Here is a 16,141-nt window from a genome sequence, read left to right as displayed (position 1 = left end):
TGCAAGATTCCTGCTCTTCGAGTCCTGCCCCTACAAAGCTGCCTCTCCAAGGCTGCCGGAGGATCTTTCTAAATGACTTCCTGTTGCCTAAGATGAAGCTCAAGTTTCTTCAGCATGGTAGTAAAGTTGTTCTCACAGGAACTGTCTTCCTCTTTCAGCCTCTTTGCCTGTTGTTCTCTGTGCAACTTTTGTTTCAGACACATTAAACTATGCAAATGAGATGGCCTCTGCCTCAGTGCCTTTGTTCTTGCTGTTCTTTCTGCCTAGAGTACTCTTTCTCCTCTAAAAGGCATTCCTGCACAACACACTGCAGCAAATTCCTCTTCTGTGCTTCCATTATACTTTATACATCATCTCAATGACTGCATTTACCACTTTGTATTGAAATTATATGTGAACTCCTTAAGGTCAGGGTTTCTATCTGCATCATGTCTATAAACATAGTGCCCAGTCTGGGCACCCGGTAAAAGTCTGATGGATTTTTGACTAAACGAGTAAGTGAGTAGAAGAGTATTTTGTTGAAAGAAAGGGGATAGTATTAATTTAATTAAATTTGACATATCAAAAGACCGATCGGCCCCATTTTGCTCTTATTTACCCAATCATGTCTATGAGGTCTGGAGAATAAGGAGGGAGGGAGAAGGAGGCAAAATGGATGGGTGAAGGTTTGGCTTTTTGGCCCTGCAAGCCCAAATGTTTCATTTCAGTACCCAACATGGTAACATAGTTTTAGCTGTTAAAACAACAGCCAAACAGATCTAAATCCTGTTGTTCATCTATCAAACTCCTAAGCATCCTTCAAGACTTTGTGAAGTCTGCTCTGATCTAGCCCCTCAGCCTCTATGGAGTTGGTTACTGTATCACCACTTGACCTTGATCTTTTTTCTATCATTGCATGTATATTGTATTTGGCCACCTTAGACTCCATGCTCCTTGAACTTGGATACATTTTTCTCTAGGGGATATATAACATCATATTATAATACTCTAATTCTAAGTGATTAAAATATTTCAATGTTGAAACAAATACAGCCTTATCATGGAATGGGACCTAAAATAATACAAGATTTTTAGAATGAAATAGGACATATAGAAATAATGATAAGAGCATCAAATCTGGCCACACTCTTGACTGCCGCTGCCCCCCACCAATTTGGGCTCTCCTCTACTTCCCCTAGAGCCTAGATGCAGGCTATGGGAAGCTGGGCCAAGTTTGATGACTTCAAATCATTCTGGAATCAAGACAAAGGTTGGTACTGTCCCCCTTCTTGCCCTCACTGTGCCAGTGTGCCAATTATGCTGAGCCCCAGCTTTGGCTCAGTGGAAAATGTTTCACTTTAAGAATGGAAAACTATTAAAAGGGAAAGAAAGAAAGAATGACAGGTAGCCTTTATTGAACACTTACTCTACCCAAGGCACTGTGCTAAACACTTTACATGCACTTCACATGCACTTTACATGCTGGAATATTTTGCCAGCAGCAAGCTATTTCAGTTCTCTGCCATGTCCCTAGGGGTGAGAGTTCCAGCTCTCCTAGTTTGTGGCATATGAGTGGAAAAGTTTGAAAAGAATTGTTTACTTGAGGCCTGTATTTCCAGTGCCCAGTATCAGCCTGATGCAGAATTGAAGCTCAGTAAAGTCTTGTGAAAAAATGGATCCTGCTCTCTCTGCTGAAATATTCTTTTCTACCTCCTTGCCTGGTGAATTCTTATTGGTCTTTCAATACCCAGTTTAAATGTCCCCTGTACTGTGAAATCTGACTATCTTCTCTGGCTTCCACAGCCTCTGGACTTCTCTTAGGCTCAGCACCTAGCAACTGGATTATCACTCTTTGTTTACTATTGGACTTCCCTATAAGGAGGGCAGGTCTTTCGGGAATGAATCTGAGTCTGATTTCCCAGCACCTAGCAAAGGGCTTGACATAGGGAAGCCCTCAATGAACATTTGTTGAATGAATGAAGTAACAAAGTTAGCTAATTTTCAGAGCTGATCCCCAAAGGAGGAAGAGGTGATTCTGTGTTCTGTCTACAGGCTCATTTTCTTGGCTGGTTTAGTGGGTTAATTGATGCCTCTCCTGCCTACCGCATGAGTCCATACTCTAACTCCTAGAACCTGTGAACATCACCTTATTTGGAAAAAGGGTCTTTGCAATTATGCATCTCAAAATGAGATCGGGATTATCTGGGTGGACCCTAAATTCAGTGACGTGTCCTTATAAGAAATAGAAGACACAAGAATTAGAGAAGGCATGTGAAGATGGAGGCAGAGATTGGAGATATGTAGCCACAAGCCAAAGAATACCTGGAGCCATCAGAAGATAAAAGAGGCAGGGAAGGATTCTCTCTTTTGAGAGAACGTAGCCCTGCCTACATCTTCATTTTGGGTTTCTGGCCTCTGGAACTGTGAAAGAATAAATTTCTGTTGTTTTAGGCTACCCAGTTTCTGATAATTTGATACAGCAGCCTCCGAAAATTAATACGGCTCAGAAACAGAACAGCGTTTTCTGTGAAATTCCATCAGATCTTGGCACTGCGTGACTTGAACCAGATGAGATTTGGGATTTCCCAGCTACTCCCCTCTCAACAAACACCTGACCACACACACTCTAGGCTCTAGCCATGAGGAACCACTCAATGTTTCAGAATAGAGACAGCGTGTCATTCATATTAGTCAAGTCTGAGGTCAGATCCAAAATGTTTTCAGGATTCTAAATAACCCCGGAAAGATAGTATGCTTACCTTTCATTAAAATATTTTTAGTACAATTATATGTGAGGTCTTGAACTGGGTACTTTACGTATGTTGACTGATTCCCTACAGCCATCCTTTATCGATTACTCTTTAGTGATTGGAAAAGTAAATCTGAAAAGAACTCGTTTGCTAAAGAAACACATAGCTAGAAGGTGGCACAGCCAAGATTCCAGAAGTGCTTGATTCTTGTTATATTTGACTCTAAAACACTTTATTCTTTGAGCTGCATCAGTCTAGGTGGTGGAGAAATTCAGTTTGGGCGGGGGGTGGGGGGGAGGCAGATCAATATCCTGTAGAAAGACTCAATGCTGTTTATTATAGAAGCGATAGCTATGACATTATCATTGTGATCAAGGAAGTCTTCATGGAAGAGGTGGCATTTGAGTTGGGCTTTCACTTCAAAAACAAAAACAAAAACAAAAACAAAAACATATCCTGACTATCTGTCAGGAACTGGGAATCCAGAGATGAGTGACAAGGTCCTTTTTCTTGAGGAATTCAGTATATACGTGTGTATGTTTGTGGGTTTGTTTGTGTGGCTGTATGTGTCTGTTGTACACTTATTAAAAGACAATACAATAGAATATGGTAGAGGTAAGGTTCCTAAATCAGGGTCCCAGAGTGAATCAGGGAAGCAGCCCCAAATGAGATTCAATGGGCAGTTAAGCATCAGGAAGAGAAAAGTAGCAAGGCTTTCTAGGGACAGCACAGCAACCCACCTCATAGAGATGAAACAGCGTCCTGGGTGTTTGGCACACGTTGAAGCTCAACATACTAGTTAGTAGAGTGCGAGTAGGGGCATGGACCTGTGGGTTAGAGTTAGTCATGGAAGAGCTGGTGGGATTGCCTGACAGGTTTCTGATCTCAGTGCAACCTGCGTGCCTTTCTGCCAAACCATAAAGTATTCCTTTTCAAATCCCCGCACATTGACCAGAGTATTTCAGGAAAATTGTTTAGGGAGCCTGTAACTCATCGCGACTCAGTGGGTGCCAAGAGGGTCCCCGCCCTCCTCCGAGGCCGATTACTATGGCAACTAGGTTAGGGCGGAAGTGGCTCCAAAGACTGATTCTCACTAATCAGGTGACTCTTGCCTCCTGCACGTGACAGCGGAGCTCAAGCGCACTCTCTACCTATTTTTACCACGCCCCTATTTTTCTTTACTGACAACTGACAGTGAGCTAGAGCAATGGTCTTTGCGGCTACACCAGGAGACCCCGCCTTGTAGTAGTGAAAGAACCAATTAGACTTGGAAAAAAAGAAGCAACACCCCAGGTTTCACTCGGGTTTGACAGAGGCAATTTAGGCCAACCTCGGGTCCCTCCGCCCCATTCCCCATTCCGGCGGGCGATGGACAGACCTTCTACCCAATAGCACGTCCCCTCTCTGTCGTTGGGTCCCGCCCCTGTAGAAACTGAACCAATGAGCGAGCCAGGTCTCGGCGGGGTGGTGAGGATTGCACTGCGGTAATATGGCTCTTCCTTAGCCAGCGGCTGCGGCGGCGGGAGGTAGGGTAGAGCAGTCCTGCCCCTCGGGTGGCTGGTGCTTGGGTTGCAGGGGCTCGGCAGGTCGTGGCCGAGCATTGGCGGCGGATGCCGGAGGAGTGCCGGCCCCGCCGCTTGGCGGCCCTTGGGTCAAGATGAGCGCCTCAGCGTCGAGCGGGGGCCCTGTCCCACTGCCGCCCCCGGGCCCATCCGCAGCGCTGCCTCCCGGTTCTGCCGCGCGGGCCCTGCATGTGGAGCTGCCATCTCAGCAGGTAATCCCGCGGGCTCGTGGCGCTCGGGAGCGGCCGGGAGGAGGCCCGTGAGGGGGGCCGTGGGCGGTGGGCTGACTCCGTGCCAGCCAGGAGACCGGGAGAAGTGGCCGGGAGAACTAGGAGGACTGACAAGGGCGGTCCGCAAGTCTTGTAAGGGGAGGGATCCAGTGATGGCCGAACCTCTGGGAGATCCCCGAGTCCCAGGAGAAATCCCGTTGCTGGAGATGGGCTGTTAAGGGAGAGAGAGAGCCAGTGAAACTCCCTGGGGGCTCGGCCTGAGTTCGCCTCTCCCCTGGTGGGGAGCTGGGGATTCCCTTGCTCAGACCCTCCCCCTTATCACCCCAAGGGAGGGACCCGGGGAAACCCTGGTGTCCCACGAGAGACAGGGACAGCGCATTTCCTTTTTCAGCCTACTTGCAGAGACTCTAGTTGGTACTCATTCTTACGGGAGAAGCGAGGAGTCATTAGGGTTTCTAGCGTTTACTTTCAATCTCTTCTGATTATGAACTACTCTCCTCAGCTTCTGAAGAGAAATCCTTTGGGACTTTGGGGTTTCCTTCCTAATCTCAGACCTCCAAACAATTTAGGGGGCTTTTTCCTACCTCATTCCCTCAAATGCGTATCTGTGGAAGGAGGATTTGATGTATATTTCCATGTCTTGAGAGCTTCTTGGATCCACATTGTATGTAGGGTGATAATGAGAACACCGAGTTTGGAATCTGATAAAAAAATCCTTTGTCACCCATATAGCTGTAGAGTACTTTCTTCCTCTCCCTTGCGCTACTTCTATCTCCCAAGAAGAGACTTTTCAGGAACGTTAGCATTTAAGAGACTTCAAGACAGTACCTTTTATTTTCCCTATTCTTTGTTCCAAAAAGGAGACCTGAGAAAAACTGTCAGTTATCGAGAGTTTATCATGTTGGTTTTGTGCAAGGTGCTCGAGGATTGGTAGTTCATTTAATCTTCACAAATCTTTGCGATAGCTATTTTTATTAGCCCCATTTTTTAGTTCAGGAAACAGGCTTAAAGATGCAGAATCACTCGTCCAAAGCCTTGCAGTTATTAAGTGGTGGGGCTGGGCGTCTGGTTCTAGCCCATCCATGCACGTGATTGTATGCTTGAGACTTGAGCCACTACCTTCACACAGGACAGGGCAGGTTCCTTCATACCCTTCCTCCAACTTTCCATCCCTGCCTTAGTACTTAGGGAAAATCTTTAAAGAAGAAAGATTGGGAGCAGAGGGCAGCTGGGAAACGGGATGGCTTTGAAATCAGGAAAGTGGGGAGGGTGCTAATGGGAAGAGGGAAGTTGAGGTAATAGATACAGTGGAGGCCATTGAGCTGAACTGTTTGCAGAAGCAAGGGGTTTTTGTGTGTGTGTGTGGCATATAGGATTTAAAAGACTGGGATAGCATGTACCCTGGTTTTGTGGTGCTGTGGGAAGCAAGTTTGTGGAGAATATTAGGAGTTTGAGGGGAATGAGGTTTGGATTGTATTTATGAGGCACTGGGAAAGAGTAAAAGCCTTGGGAGGGGACACTAACCTTTGGAATGAACTGTAATGTGAATTTTTGTGTGTGTAGGGAGGTGGATTGTGAGGGCGGATACTGGGAATGGCATTGGTGGACACTGTTATAAACAGCCTGGAGAAATCCTAAGGCGTTGAGGGCTTAGAGGGGTTTAGATTGGGTGAGTTTTGGGAAAATGTGGGATTGGGAAAGAGAAAGCATCGTTTGTTTCATAGAGCCTGTTCTCTAATAACAGTTCACAGTTTAATATCGGGAGAAATAATCCAAACAAACTGTCCATGGAATAAATTCAATTGCATTTGTGAGTGTTTGTCAAATTTTTGTATTTGTGCCAAGGGATATATTGTGGCTTAAGTGTACAGTGAATGCTGTATGGGTGCTGAGTATGGTATTCACAGCTTTTTGGGGGTGTCATCCTTCTTGAATTCTTGGAGGGCAGCTTATAGTATAACAAAACACTTTTGTTTTCATTAATTTAGCTTTCTGGGTCAAAATGCTCAGGTTTTTACGGCTATAAATATATATCACAACATTTTAAAAATAAACATTTTTGTTAAAACATAATCTGTATACAGTAGAGTGCACTGATTATTAGTATACAGCTTGATGAATTGTCACAAAGCGAACACAGTTATATAACTACTCCCTGGATTAAGAAATACAAAATTATTAACGTCCCAGAAGTCCCCCTTATGTTCTCTTCCATCTCTACCTCTCCTTTCTGAAGGAACTACTATTCTGATTTCTAACATAAGAGATCAGGTTTTCCTGTTCTCGAACTGTGTATAAATGGAATCATGCAAAAATGTATGATTGTGACTGGTTTCTTTTGCTCAGTATTGTTTATGAGAGTCATAGGATGTGTCAGTGTGTAAAACTTCTTTTAGCATTAATTCATTGTCTTTTTTTACTACAGCTTTTGCAGAATTTCGAAGGTTTAGATAAATTGGAAATCCAATTAATTAACTTTCTTTTAAATAACACTTTTTGAAACTCAAGTCATTTTAATAGATCCCATGCTATTTGATAAGGCATCAGTATCTTTAAACAAATAAACCCTGTTGATTTAGGATTTCTATGATAAAGTTGATTATCTCAAAGCATAAATTCAGTGGTTCCCCATCCTACTTCTAGGGCAGGATTTTTCAGCTTTGGCACTGTTGACATTTTGGGTGGGTAGGTTGAGCTATAAGACTTTTTAGCTACATCTGTGACCTCTACCCAGGATATGCCAACAGCACCTGCCCAGGCCTAAAAATCAAAAATGTATTCAGATGTTGCCAATTGTCCCTTAAGGAGCAAAATTACTCCTGGTTGAGAACCACTGTTCTAAAGTATATTTTCATTTTAGGATAGAGGGTATTCCTGCTATTATCTACTCATTTATTCTAGCCTTCATTGAATCCCATTGATTCTAATGGCTGTAATGTTTAAAATATTAATTTACAAAAGATTAGTTCTAGAAGTATGGGTCCCCCCTTCTGCCTCCAGAGAAAGACTTACTTTGTTTTTGCTCAAAGTCCACAATACTATGTATAAGACTTAACTTATTTTTGCCTTATTTTAATTTACTTATCTTTTTTAAAAAAAACAACTTTAGTTAAGACTGTGTAACTCCTGAACCTTTACATGTATGAGTACTAACTATAGTCCATGTAGCTACTTGACCGTGTCAGATGGAACTACTACTTAATCTTTGTCTCCTTTTGTTTCTGTGTGATCTTTAACTGTAATTTCAGTATGAACTAGTCACACATTTTGAAGACTGTTTTTGCTCTTTAATTTTTGGTTGAGGTTTGTAATTACCTTGGAAATATAAGCTCATCTGAAGAATAACTTCCTTCACACCCTTAGCGTTAGGAGTCTTGAAATAAAATTGTGTTTTATGGTAGAAACATTTAATATTTCCTTAAACAGTTTATTTGAGAATGTTTCTTTCTTCCCCAAAGGCTTCCGCACTTGAAACTTAACTATGTTTTTAGATATTCAGAGCTGGGGAGGCTTTTTAGAGATTGTTTAGTGACCCTTTTGGTAGGTCACGTATTTCTATAAGATTTGGTAAAAGCTATAGACTCTCTCCTTAAAAAATGCACTTACACACATACATAAGCACACAGTTTTGCATGCAGGTTTGGGTTCCCTTGAAGTATAAATAGAAGAGCTCAGATTAAATAGTCCTAACCCAATTTAATCCCTTTCTTTGAAAAATATTAAGATTTTTTTCCAATTTAATGTTATTTTTCTTAGTGGTCCATGTCAGTATATGTATGTCTACCATATTTTGCATAATAATGTTTAGTTATGTTTAACCCCGCATTGGTAGACTTTTGGACTCTTTCCAGTTTTTCTTTATTACATTATTGCAGTGACCATACATAATTTCTGTAGGATAAATTTTGAGCAGTAAAATAACTCAGTCAAAGGAAATACATATATGTATGTGTATATGTGTGTGTGTGTGTGTGTGTGTGTGTGTGTGTGTGTATAACTTTTAAAGATATTAGCAAAGTGTTTCCCTAAAAGGACACGCCTGTTATACTCCTACCAAATTATGACAGGTCCTTTATTGCCACTTTTTTGGTCAACTTTGGGCGCCATAAGTTTTCTCAGTGTTTTCCAATCTAATTTTATGTGTACAGATTTTATATGTGTTTTACCTACATATATATATATATATATGTTTTTGGTATTTAAATGAGCATTTCGTTAATTATTAGTTGTATTTTAATAGCTTTATTTTTGTATACCAAACACTATGCTAACTACATGATCTCATTTATCCTTACACAAGCCTATGAATTTCAGTATCTTTACATAGATTTATGTAGCATTTTAACTTCTTTTGTGAATTGCTTGTTCATATTCTTGGCATTAATTTTTCTGATTGCGTACTTATGTTTTTCATCGAAGAGCATTTTTGCTTGTCAATTTTTTGGAAGGAGGTGGGGCGTGTTAGTGTTATAAGCCTTTATCTTCCTTGCATTTTTTTTGGAAGTGTATATCTTTATTGTTATTGTTATTATTCTTAATTATTATTATTACTTTTTATCTCCATCATTCCTCCTGCACTTACTCTGATAACTGTCTCAGCCTTTCTTTGGGAAATTGCTTCCCCCCTCTATGTCACTTTTTTCTTAATTGAGATATAATTGAGATATTAGTTTCAGGTGTACAACATAATGATTTGATATTTTTATATATTTTGGAATTTTTAATAGGCTAGTTTTTAGAACAGTTTTAGATTTATAGAAATATTGTGCAGAAAATTCCCATATAGTCTATACCCAATTTCCTTGATTTTTAACGTCTTCTATTAGTCTGGTACATTTTTTACAATTAATGAACCAATAGTAATACATTATTATTATTGACTGAAGTCTATAGGTTGTCCACATTTCCTTAGTTTAAAAAAATTGCGACAAAATATATGTAACATAAAATTTGCCGTTTTAATCATTTTTAAGCGTATAATTCAGTGGCATTAAATACATTCTCAGTGTTGAGCAACCATCACCACTATCCATTTCAAGAATTTTTCATCATCCCAAACAGCAGCTGTACCCATTCTCCTCTCCCTTCAGCCCCTGGTAAATTCTGTTCTGTTTTCTGTCTCTGAATTTGCTTTCAGAGTTACTTTAGATAAGTGGAATCATAGAATATCTGTCCTTTTGTGACTGGCTTATTTCACTCAGCATAATGTTTTCAATGTTCATGTTGTAGCATGTATCAGAATTTCATTCCCTTTATAATAATATTTCATTATATGTATATATCACCTTTTGTTTATCCATCTGTTGACAGGTCTTTAGTGTTTACCTAATGACCTTGTTTGTGCCACGATCCCATCCTGAATACCACATTATACTTAGTTGTTGTATCTCCTTAGCCTCCTCTTGGCTCTGACAGTTCTTGAGACTTTGTTTTGGATGATCTTGACAGTTTTGAGTACTGATTAGGTATTTTGTATAGGATACTCTATTGGAATTAGTCTGATTTTCTTCCCTTCATAATTAGATTGGGGTTATGGTTTTTTGGGAAGAAGGCCAGAGAGGTAAAGTGCCATTTTTATCCTACCGTATTAAGTGTACATACTATTAACATGACTTATCATTGTTCATATTAACCTCGTCATCCCTGGCTGACATAGTATTTGTCAGGTTTCTCTGCTGTAAGTTTACTCTCTCCTGATAACTCCTCCCTACTGTCCTTTTAGGAAGGAAGTCACTATTCTCAGTGGAAGTTATGCTCCCCTTCTTGAGGGCAGAGTATTTACATAAATTATTTGGAATTCTTCTGTATGGGATATTTGTATCAGTAGCCACTTCCTTTTACAGATGAGGGATCTAAGTTCTAGGAAACTTTCTCAGAGTCAGACAGTGTCAACACAGGGATGCAGTCTAGATCTTTGATTCCCAGTTGCTATAGCATCCACTTTTTATAGGGGTCTTGTGCAAAACAAAAGTTTTAAGTTGCGTTGAGGGTTTTTTTTTTTTTTTAACATTTATTTCTCACAGTATTGTGCCGATTACATAGTAGGAATTCAGTATATTTTTACTTTTTGATTTTGATATGGGTCTTTCCTTTGAAGAACTTGACAGCCTAAAGAGAGGAAGGAAATGGAATGGAAACATACAAGAAAAAATAATAGAAGCACAAAAGCTTAATAAAGCTTAATTTAGCTGCACATGATATATATTTTCCCATTACATATTGGTTTATCAGATATCTTACTTTTGCCAATCTAATTTAATCTAATCATCTTTTTATTATGTTTTTAAAAGAGCTGTTTTGTTGATAAGGCCACTGAAGGTAGAGAGTAAGTTGTATCTTATTGGAAACATACCCCGTGCAGCAGAGTGCCGTGATATGTACCTTACTCCTTCCACAGATATTTATTGAGCCTTTTCCTTGTGATTCAAATAAAAAGAATAATATGTAGTTGTATATCTATAAAATAATAATGGCAATTTTTGAGCTGCTTTGGATCTTGTAAATAAAATTATATGAGGAAGCTTCAGAAACAAAGACAACATCAACATCCTAAAATCATTATTTTTATGTGACAAAAGCCATCAGGAATTTAAGATTTTTTTTTCCTGTGAAAATAGTTAGTTTTCCTTTGAAAGGAAAAGCTATTTCTTCGTTAGTGTTTACTTTAAAATTTCTCCACAGGGGCACAATTCTTAATTTTGGCAGAAAATTCAGAAGTGAAACGGACTGGAAATAGAGCAAGAGCAGAATTGAAACTAATAAGTTGGGCCTGAAATGTGTGGTAAAATGAAAAAAAAATTAGGTCTTGGTAGTTTCCAAATGTGTACTTCGATAATTCTGTGCATTTTAACCTGACAGACATATTACTACTGGGACGGGGAGGGAGCATTATTTGTCATTTTTAATGTACTCAAATGTGTGCAGCTACAAACTAGGGGTGTTATAGAAAAATTAAAGACAGATTTATATTAAGAGAAGAGTTGAAACATTTTAGTTTTTATACTTTGTTTTAGTTTTGAGGACATCGGTCATGTCTCAGGTAGAATTACATTTTTTTTAATGGCTTGTATTTTAATAGTTGCATCCTTAGATTATCCAGGTATAGGAGCACACAAAGAATGGAAAACTTGACATTGGATAATTCATAGTATACCTTCTTGGTTTAGTATTATATAACCTTGTTTTTCTATCTTATTAGATGGAAACATGAATTTTGAATGATAGAATATGATAGATGCAAAATCTGAAGCCCTCAGGTGAAACTATTCCCCTGGCCATAGCCTTGTTCCATCCATTTATTCTGGTCCTCCAGGAGTTAATAAAGAGTATTATTTTAACAAATCTGAATTGAGTGTCCTGATGGTCCTGCTAGCCTTAAACACCTGACCAGTCCCTTGGTCTCTCATGAGTGGTTCCACTGAACTTGGCTCGGTATTTTGAGAATGTGTTTCTTAAACTAATCTCTGTGCTTTTACACGTTATGCCCAAAGCTTTGGGGATTTTAGGCTAGAATTAAAATGGAAGGAAGGCTGTATTTTTAACTTCTCTTTACAGGTTGAACACTCAGACTCTACCCTCACCCCTCTTTTATGGTGTGAATTAGAGTGAAACTTTGGAATGTCCTTCTGTAATTAAGTGATCATCTTCCTGTTTTGTCCCTGGGTACTTACCATGCCTATCCTTTTTTGACTATTTCACTTAAGATGTCCTGATTCTTTACTTATTTAAATTTCTGAACAGCATAGTGATTGTGGGTTTTCGATGTCAGGAATTTTATTCTGTGTAATATTTGACGCTGATTGCCATAGACCTCATTTACTAGTAATGTTATTAGGCACTGAACTCTCGTTTATTGGTTAAGAGGCTGAGACAGATAATGCTAAAGCTAAGCATTAGAACCCAACACTTAGGAGTCTTGATTGGTTTGTTGGTCCATTGAAATACCTGGCACATTTTTCCGCCTTGGTTTTTAGAATGTCCTAAAAGATGCAGTCAGACTTTTTTTGAAAATAATGAGGAAAACCAGGAGGCTGAAACTGGCAGCTACCTTTGGCTTTTGTCAGTAGACTCTTGAGTAAAAAAAAAAAAAAAATATATATATATATATATAAAAAATATATACAAAATATATATAAATAAATATAAATATATATTTAAACATATATAAAATATATATAAACATACATACACATATGTATGTATGTGTGTGTATGTATAAATAAATAAATAAATATTTATATGTAAAAGTGGAAATCAGACTTTCATGATCTATTTTTTTTCCAGGAAAAACTTGGTGTTCTTTGACATTACTATTTTTTTTTTGACTAAGTTTTAACTTTAACCTATAAGTAATTCATGCATTCATGTTTGCCTATGTTAAAACTAATTCTAAGTCCAGAAGTTGATATTTATAAAGTACCTTGTTTGAATTATGTTAGGCACAGGATTAGAAATTGTATGTCTTGTTTTTTCTAATCCACTTGAATTATTTCCTGTTACAATTCCAGTCATTTTTTTAATAAGAAAGGAAAACTAAATTTATAAAAATGCAAAATGAAAATAATTTTATTTAAGATTATGAAAAAACTGTTTTTTAACTGTGACTACTTTAATGAATACAATAATGGCATTGAGAAAATTGGTGTTGCTTTCATCCCCTGAAATGTTAATATCTAAGTATATATGGGAAGCAGCAATATGAAGAAGATTTTCTCATTTTTTATTCTGAAAATAGATCAGAAAGTAAGGTAGGCTGTGGAGTACTCTGTATAGGTCTAGAACATTTTACAGGACTATATTCATTACATGGTAGAGTTGGTCCCATTATAGAATTGTATATATAGTAGGTATTTCAGGCTTGTTTTCGTGAATTGACTTAATGGAGTTTATTTTATATGGAAGGTATTTAAAATAAATATAAAAATAAAGAACAGTTGTCCAGGTGCTCTGGAGTGACTGTTTTACTTTTGATATTCATACATTTCTATCAAAAGACATCAGTCTGATTATCAGATAGGGACACTACAACTGCAGAATTTCTTAATTGTCTATTAGCCTCATTTTTGATATCATTCAAACTCAGCTATTTTAAAATTATCCGAAGATCAACTTGTTTCAGGGTAGTGGGTGGGCAGAGAGGTCAGGAAGATTGTCTCCAAGTGGAGATTCTGAAGCTGAGTCATGAACGATTCGGTGTTTGTCTACTTAATTGTAAGTATTCATTTTACTCCAACTTCAGAATTATCATTTGCTGCTGGATTTTCCTCCAGACAAGATTCATGGCTCATTGTCACACACCATTGGCAATTGTCTATGAACAAATTTCCCATTCTTATCTTTTTATCTTTCACCATGCTGCCTTGTGTTTTCAGTAGCTAATCTCTTTAAAACCATTCTCATAGTATTTTTAGCCACAGTAGTTAGAACCATCATTCCCATTTTATAGGTGAGCAAGTCAAGGCCCAGAAAAGAACATGGAGGAGACTGGGTTCAAACTCCACTCTTCTGGTTCTAAATTCAGAGTCTTTCCAATCTTCTTATTCTGTTTATTTGTTGGATTTAAAATAGATTTCCATTTCATCTTTGTTTCTAGCTTCACAAACTTGTATAGCTTGAGTTAGGTGGATAGATTTTGAAGCTACAGATAAACTGATCACTAAAGACTGAGGAAACTTTAAGGAGATTGATAATAATAATTTTGTTATTGAACTATCATATGTGCCAGCACTCCACAGTTACTCCATTAACTCCTCATTGCAACTCTGTGAGACAGAAACTGTTACTAGCTCCATTTTACAGATGAAGTATCTAAAGTTTAGGTTAAAGCTTAGGCTATTTCTCAAGTGAAATAGCAGAACTGGGTTTCAGTGAGATAATGAAATAAACATCTGATTTGGAGCTGAAGCACGCTTTGTTTTTTCAGGTTGATTTAGTTGAACTCAGTTTGTACGAGGGAGTCTCTAGAACTGCTTACCCTAGTGCTGTAGAGTACATGTACAGACTGTTGCACACAAGTTAGTGTCCATGTTGTGGGTGGCTTGTTCTGTCTTTCTATTCCTCTTGTGGCTGAGCATCTGTAAAAGTCTTCCCATATTATTTGCTCTAAAAAAAAATCAAAACTTCTTGGTGCAGAAGTGGAAATGGGACAGAGACCAGGGCTTTTTTTCTTTTTTTTTAATTAATCCCCAGTGTGCCCCCCACCCCCCCGCCGCTTTCACCTCTGACCTGTAGATGTTGCCATCTCCTTGTAAGAACTGAATCTCTGAAGGCGGGACGTCTCCTCCCACGTGCTCATGGCATGCACCCAGCATGCATCCGGGGCCTGGCTTGCACCCAGGGCCTGGCTCACCCAGGGCCTGCCCCACCTGAGGTATGGTCCGTGGCTCTACTTGGGGTGTGAACCCAGGATCCTCTGTAAAGCAGACGTGCTAACCACTACTCTATGGAGCCAGGGCTTTTAATTTTATTGAAATAATGGAAACGAAGACATGAAGATTTTGGGTTAGATTTACTAAGTTGTAGTTTGCTTGTTTTGGTAGGTTTCAAACATAGATTCTGCCTGAAATCAGTATGTTAACATTTAATGTCTTGAGCTCTTGTTTGCACAAGAGAAAGTTGATACATCCATAGGAGAAGGAAGCTAGTTTTTCATAGTATAAAGAGCAGCAGGAGTTTTAGGGCAATGAATGAGGGATATGGTAAAGAAGACACATATGCCAGAGATATTGTGAAGAAAGAATTGATTGGCTAGATGTCCGATTAGAAATGGGGTTGGGGTAAGGGACATCGGCCAGGCAAAGATGTCTCAGAGGTTTTGAAATAGGGTACTGAGAAGCCGTTACATGGTGTAGACGCATGTACATACACAGTCCAGGATATCAGGCCTGGGTCCAGATCTTGATTTTGCTATATATTAACAGTGTGAACATGGATAAGTCCTTTTACTTAGGGCTTCAATTTTAGTATCTGAAAAGTGAGTAAAATGGTTTAGATTAGTGCTTTTTAAACTTAAAATGTACATACAAATTACTTAGGGAATCTTGTTAAAATATAGATTCTGATTGAGTAGGTCTGTGGAGGACCCAAGAGTCTATTTCCAACAAGTTCCCGGGAAATACTGAAAAGCAAAGGCTTCAGTGACCTTCAGGAACTTTTCCAATCCTGCAGTTCTATAATTCTATTTATTGAATGTATGTCCTCTGGGAATCTGTTATGTCTTGTGATTTTATCACCTCTATTTAGATAAATGAATTCTAAATCTGTCTTTTCTCTTCAAATTAGAAATGCCTAAACCAATTCATCATCTTACTCTGATAACCACTTCCTTTCTTGACATCTCTATTTCTGTTAATGCTTTATAAAGTCCTTTACAATTTTTCAGAGAGCTTGTATATCTATTATTTCATTTCATCCTAAAATAACCAACAGGCATGCAGGAAATATCTCCATTTTATGGAAGGGGAAACAGGCTCAGAGAGAGTTAAGTGATTTGTTCACTAGTGAGTGATGGAACCACTCTGGAGTTCAGGATTATTTACTCTAGTTTAAGGTCTTACCACTATGTCACAGTGATTCTAGTAATGACCATCACAGATGCCCCTGCTTAAAGGTTGGTTACCAT

At 38.7% G+C, this 16,141-nt stretch overlaps 1 protein-coding gene across 2 annotated transcripts in view; it reads left to right on the top strand.

Moving 5' to 3' along the window:
- The first annotated feature begins 4,167 nt into the window (after window positions 1–4,167).
- The window catches only part of UVRAG (UV radiation resistance associated), a 263,690-nt gene continuing 251,716 nt past the window's right edge, over window positions 4,168–16,141 (top strand). For both annotated transcript variants that reach the window (XM_023535521.1, XM_011368399.2), the window contains exon 1: window positions 4,168–4,503. Coding sequence is in view for 1 of the 2 variants with exons in the window: in XM_011368399.2 (XP_011366701.1) it covers window positions 4,387–4,503 (117 nt within the window). In the remaining variant the exon portion in view is untranslated. The remainder of the gene's footprint in view (window positions 4,504–16,141) is intronic.

This window comes from Pteropus vampyrus, unplaced genomic scaffold (assembly GCF_000151845.1).
Source record: "Pteropus vampyrus isolate Shadow unplaced genomic scaffold, Pvam_2.0 Scaffold141, whole genome shotgun sequence".
NCBI classification, from domain to species: Eukaryota; Metazoa; Chordata; class Mammalia; order Chiroptera; family Pteropodidae; genus Pteropus; species Pteropus vampyrus.
This window is presented reverse-complemented; position numbering and strand designations above follow the sequence as displayed.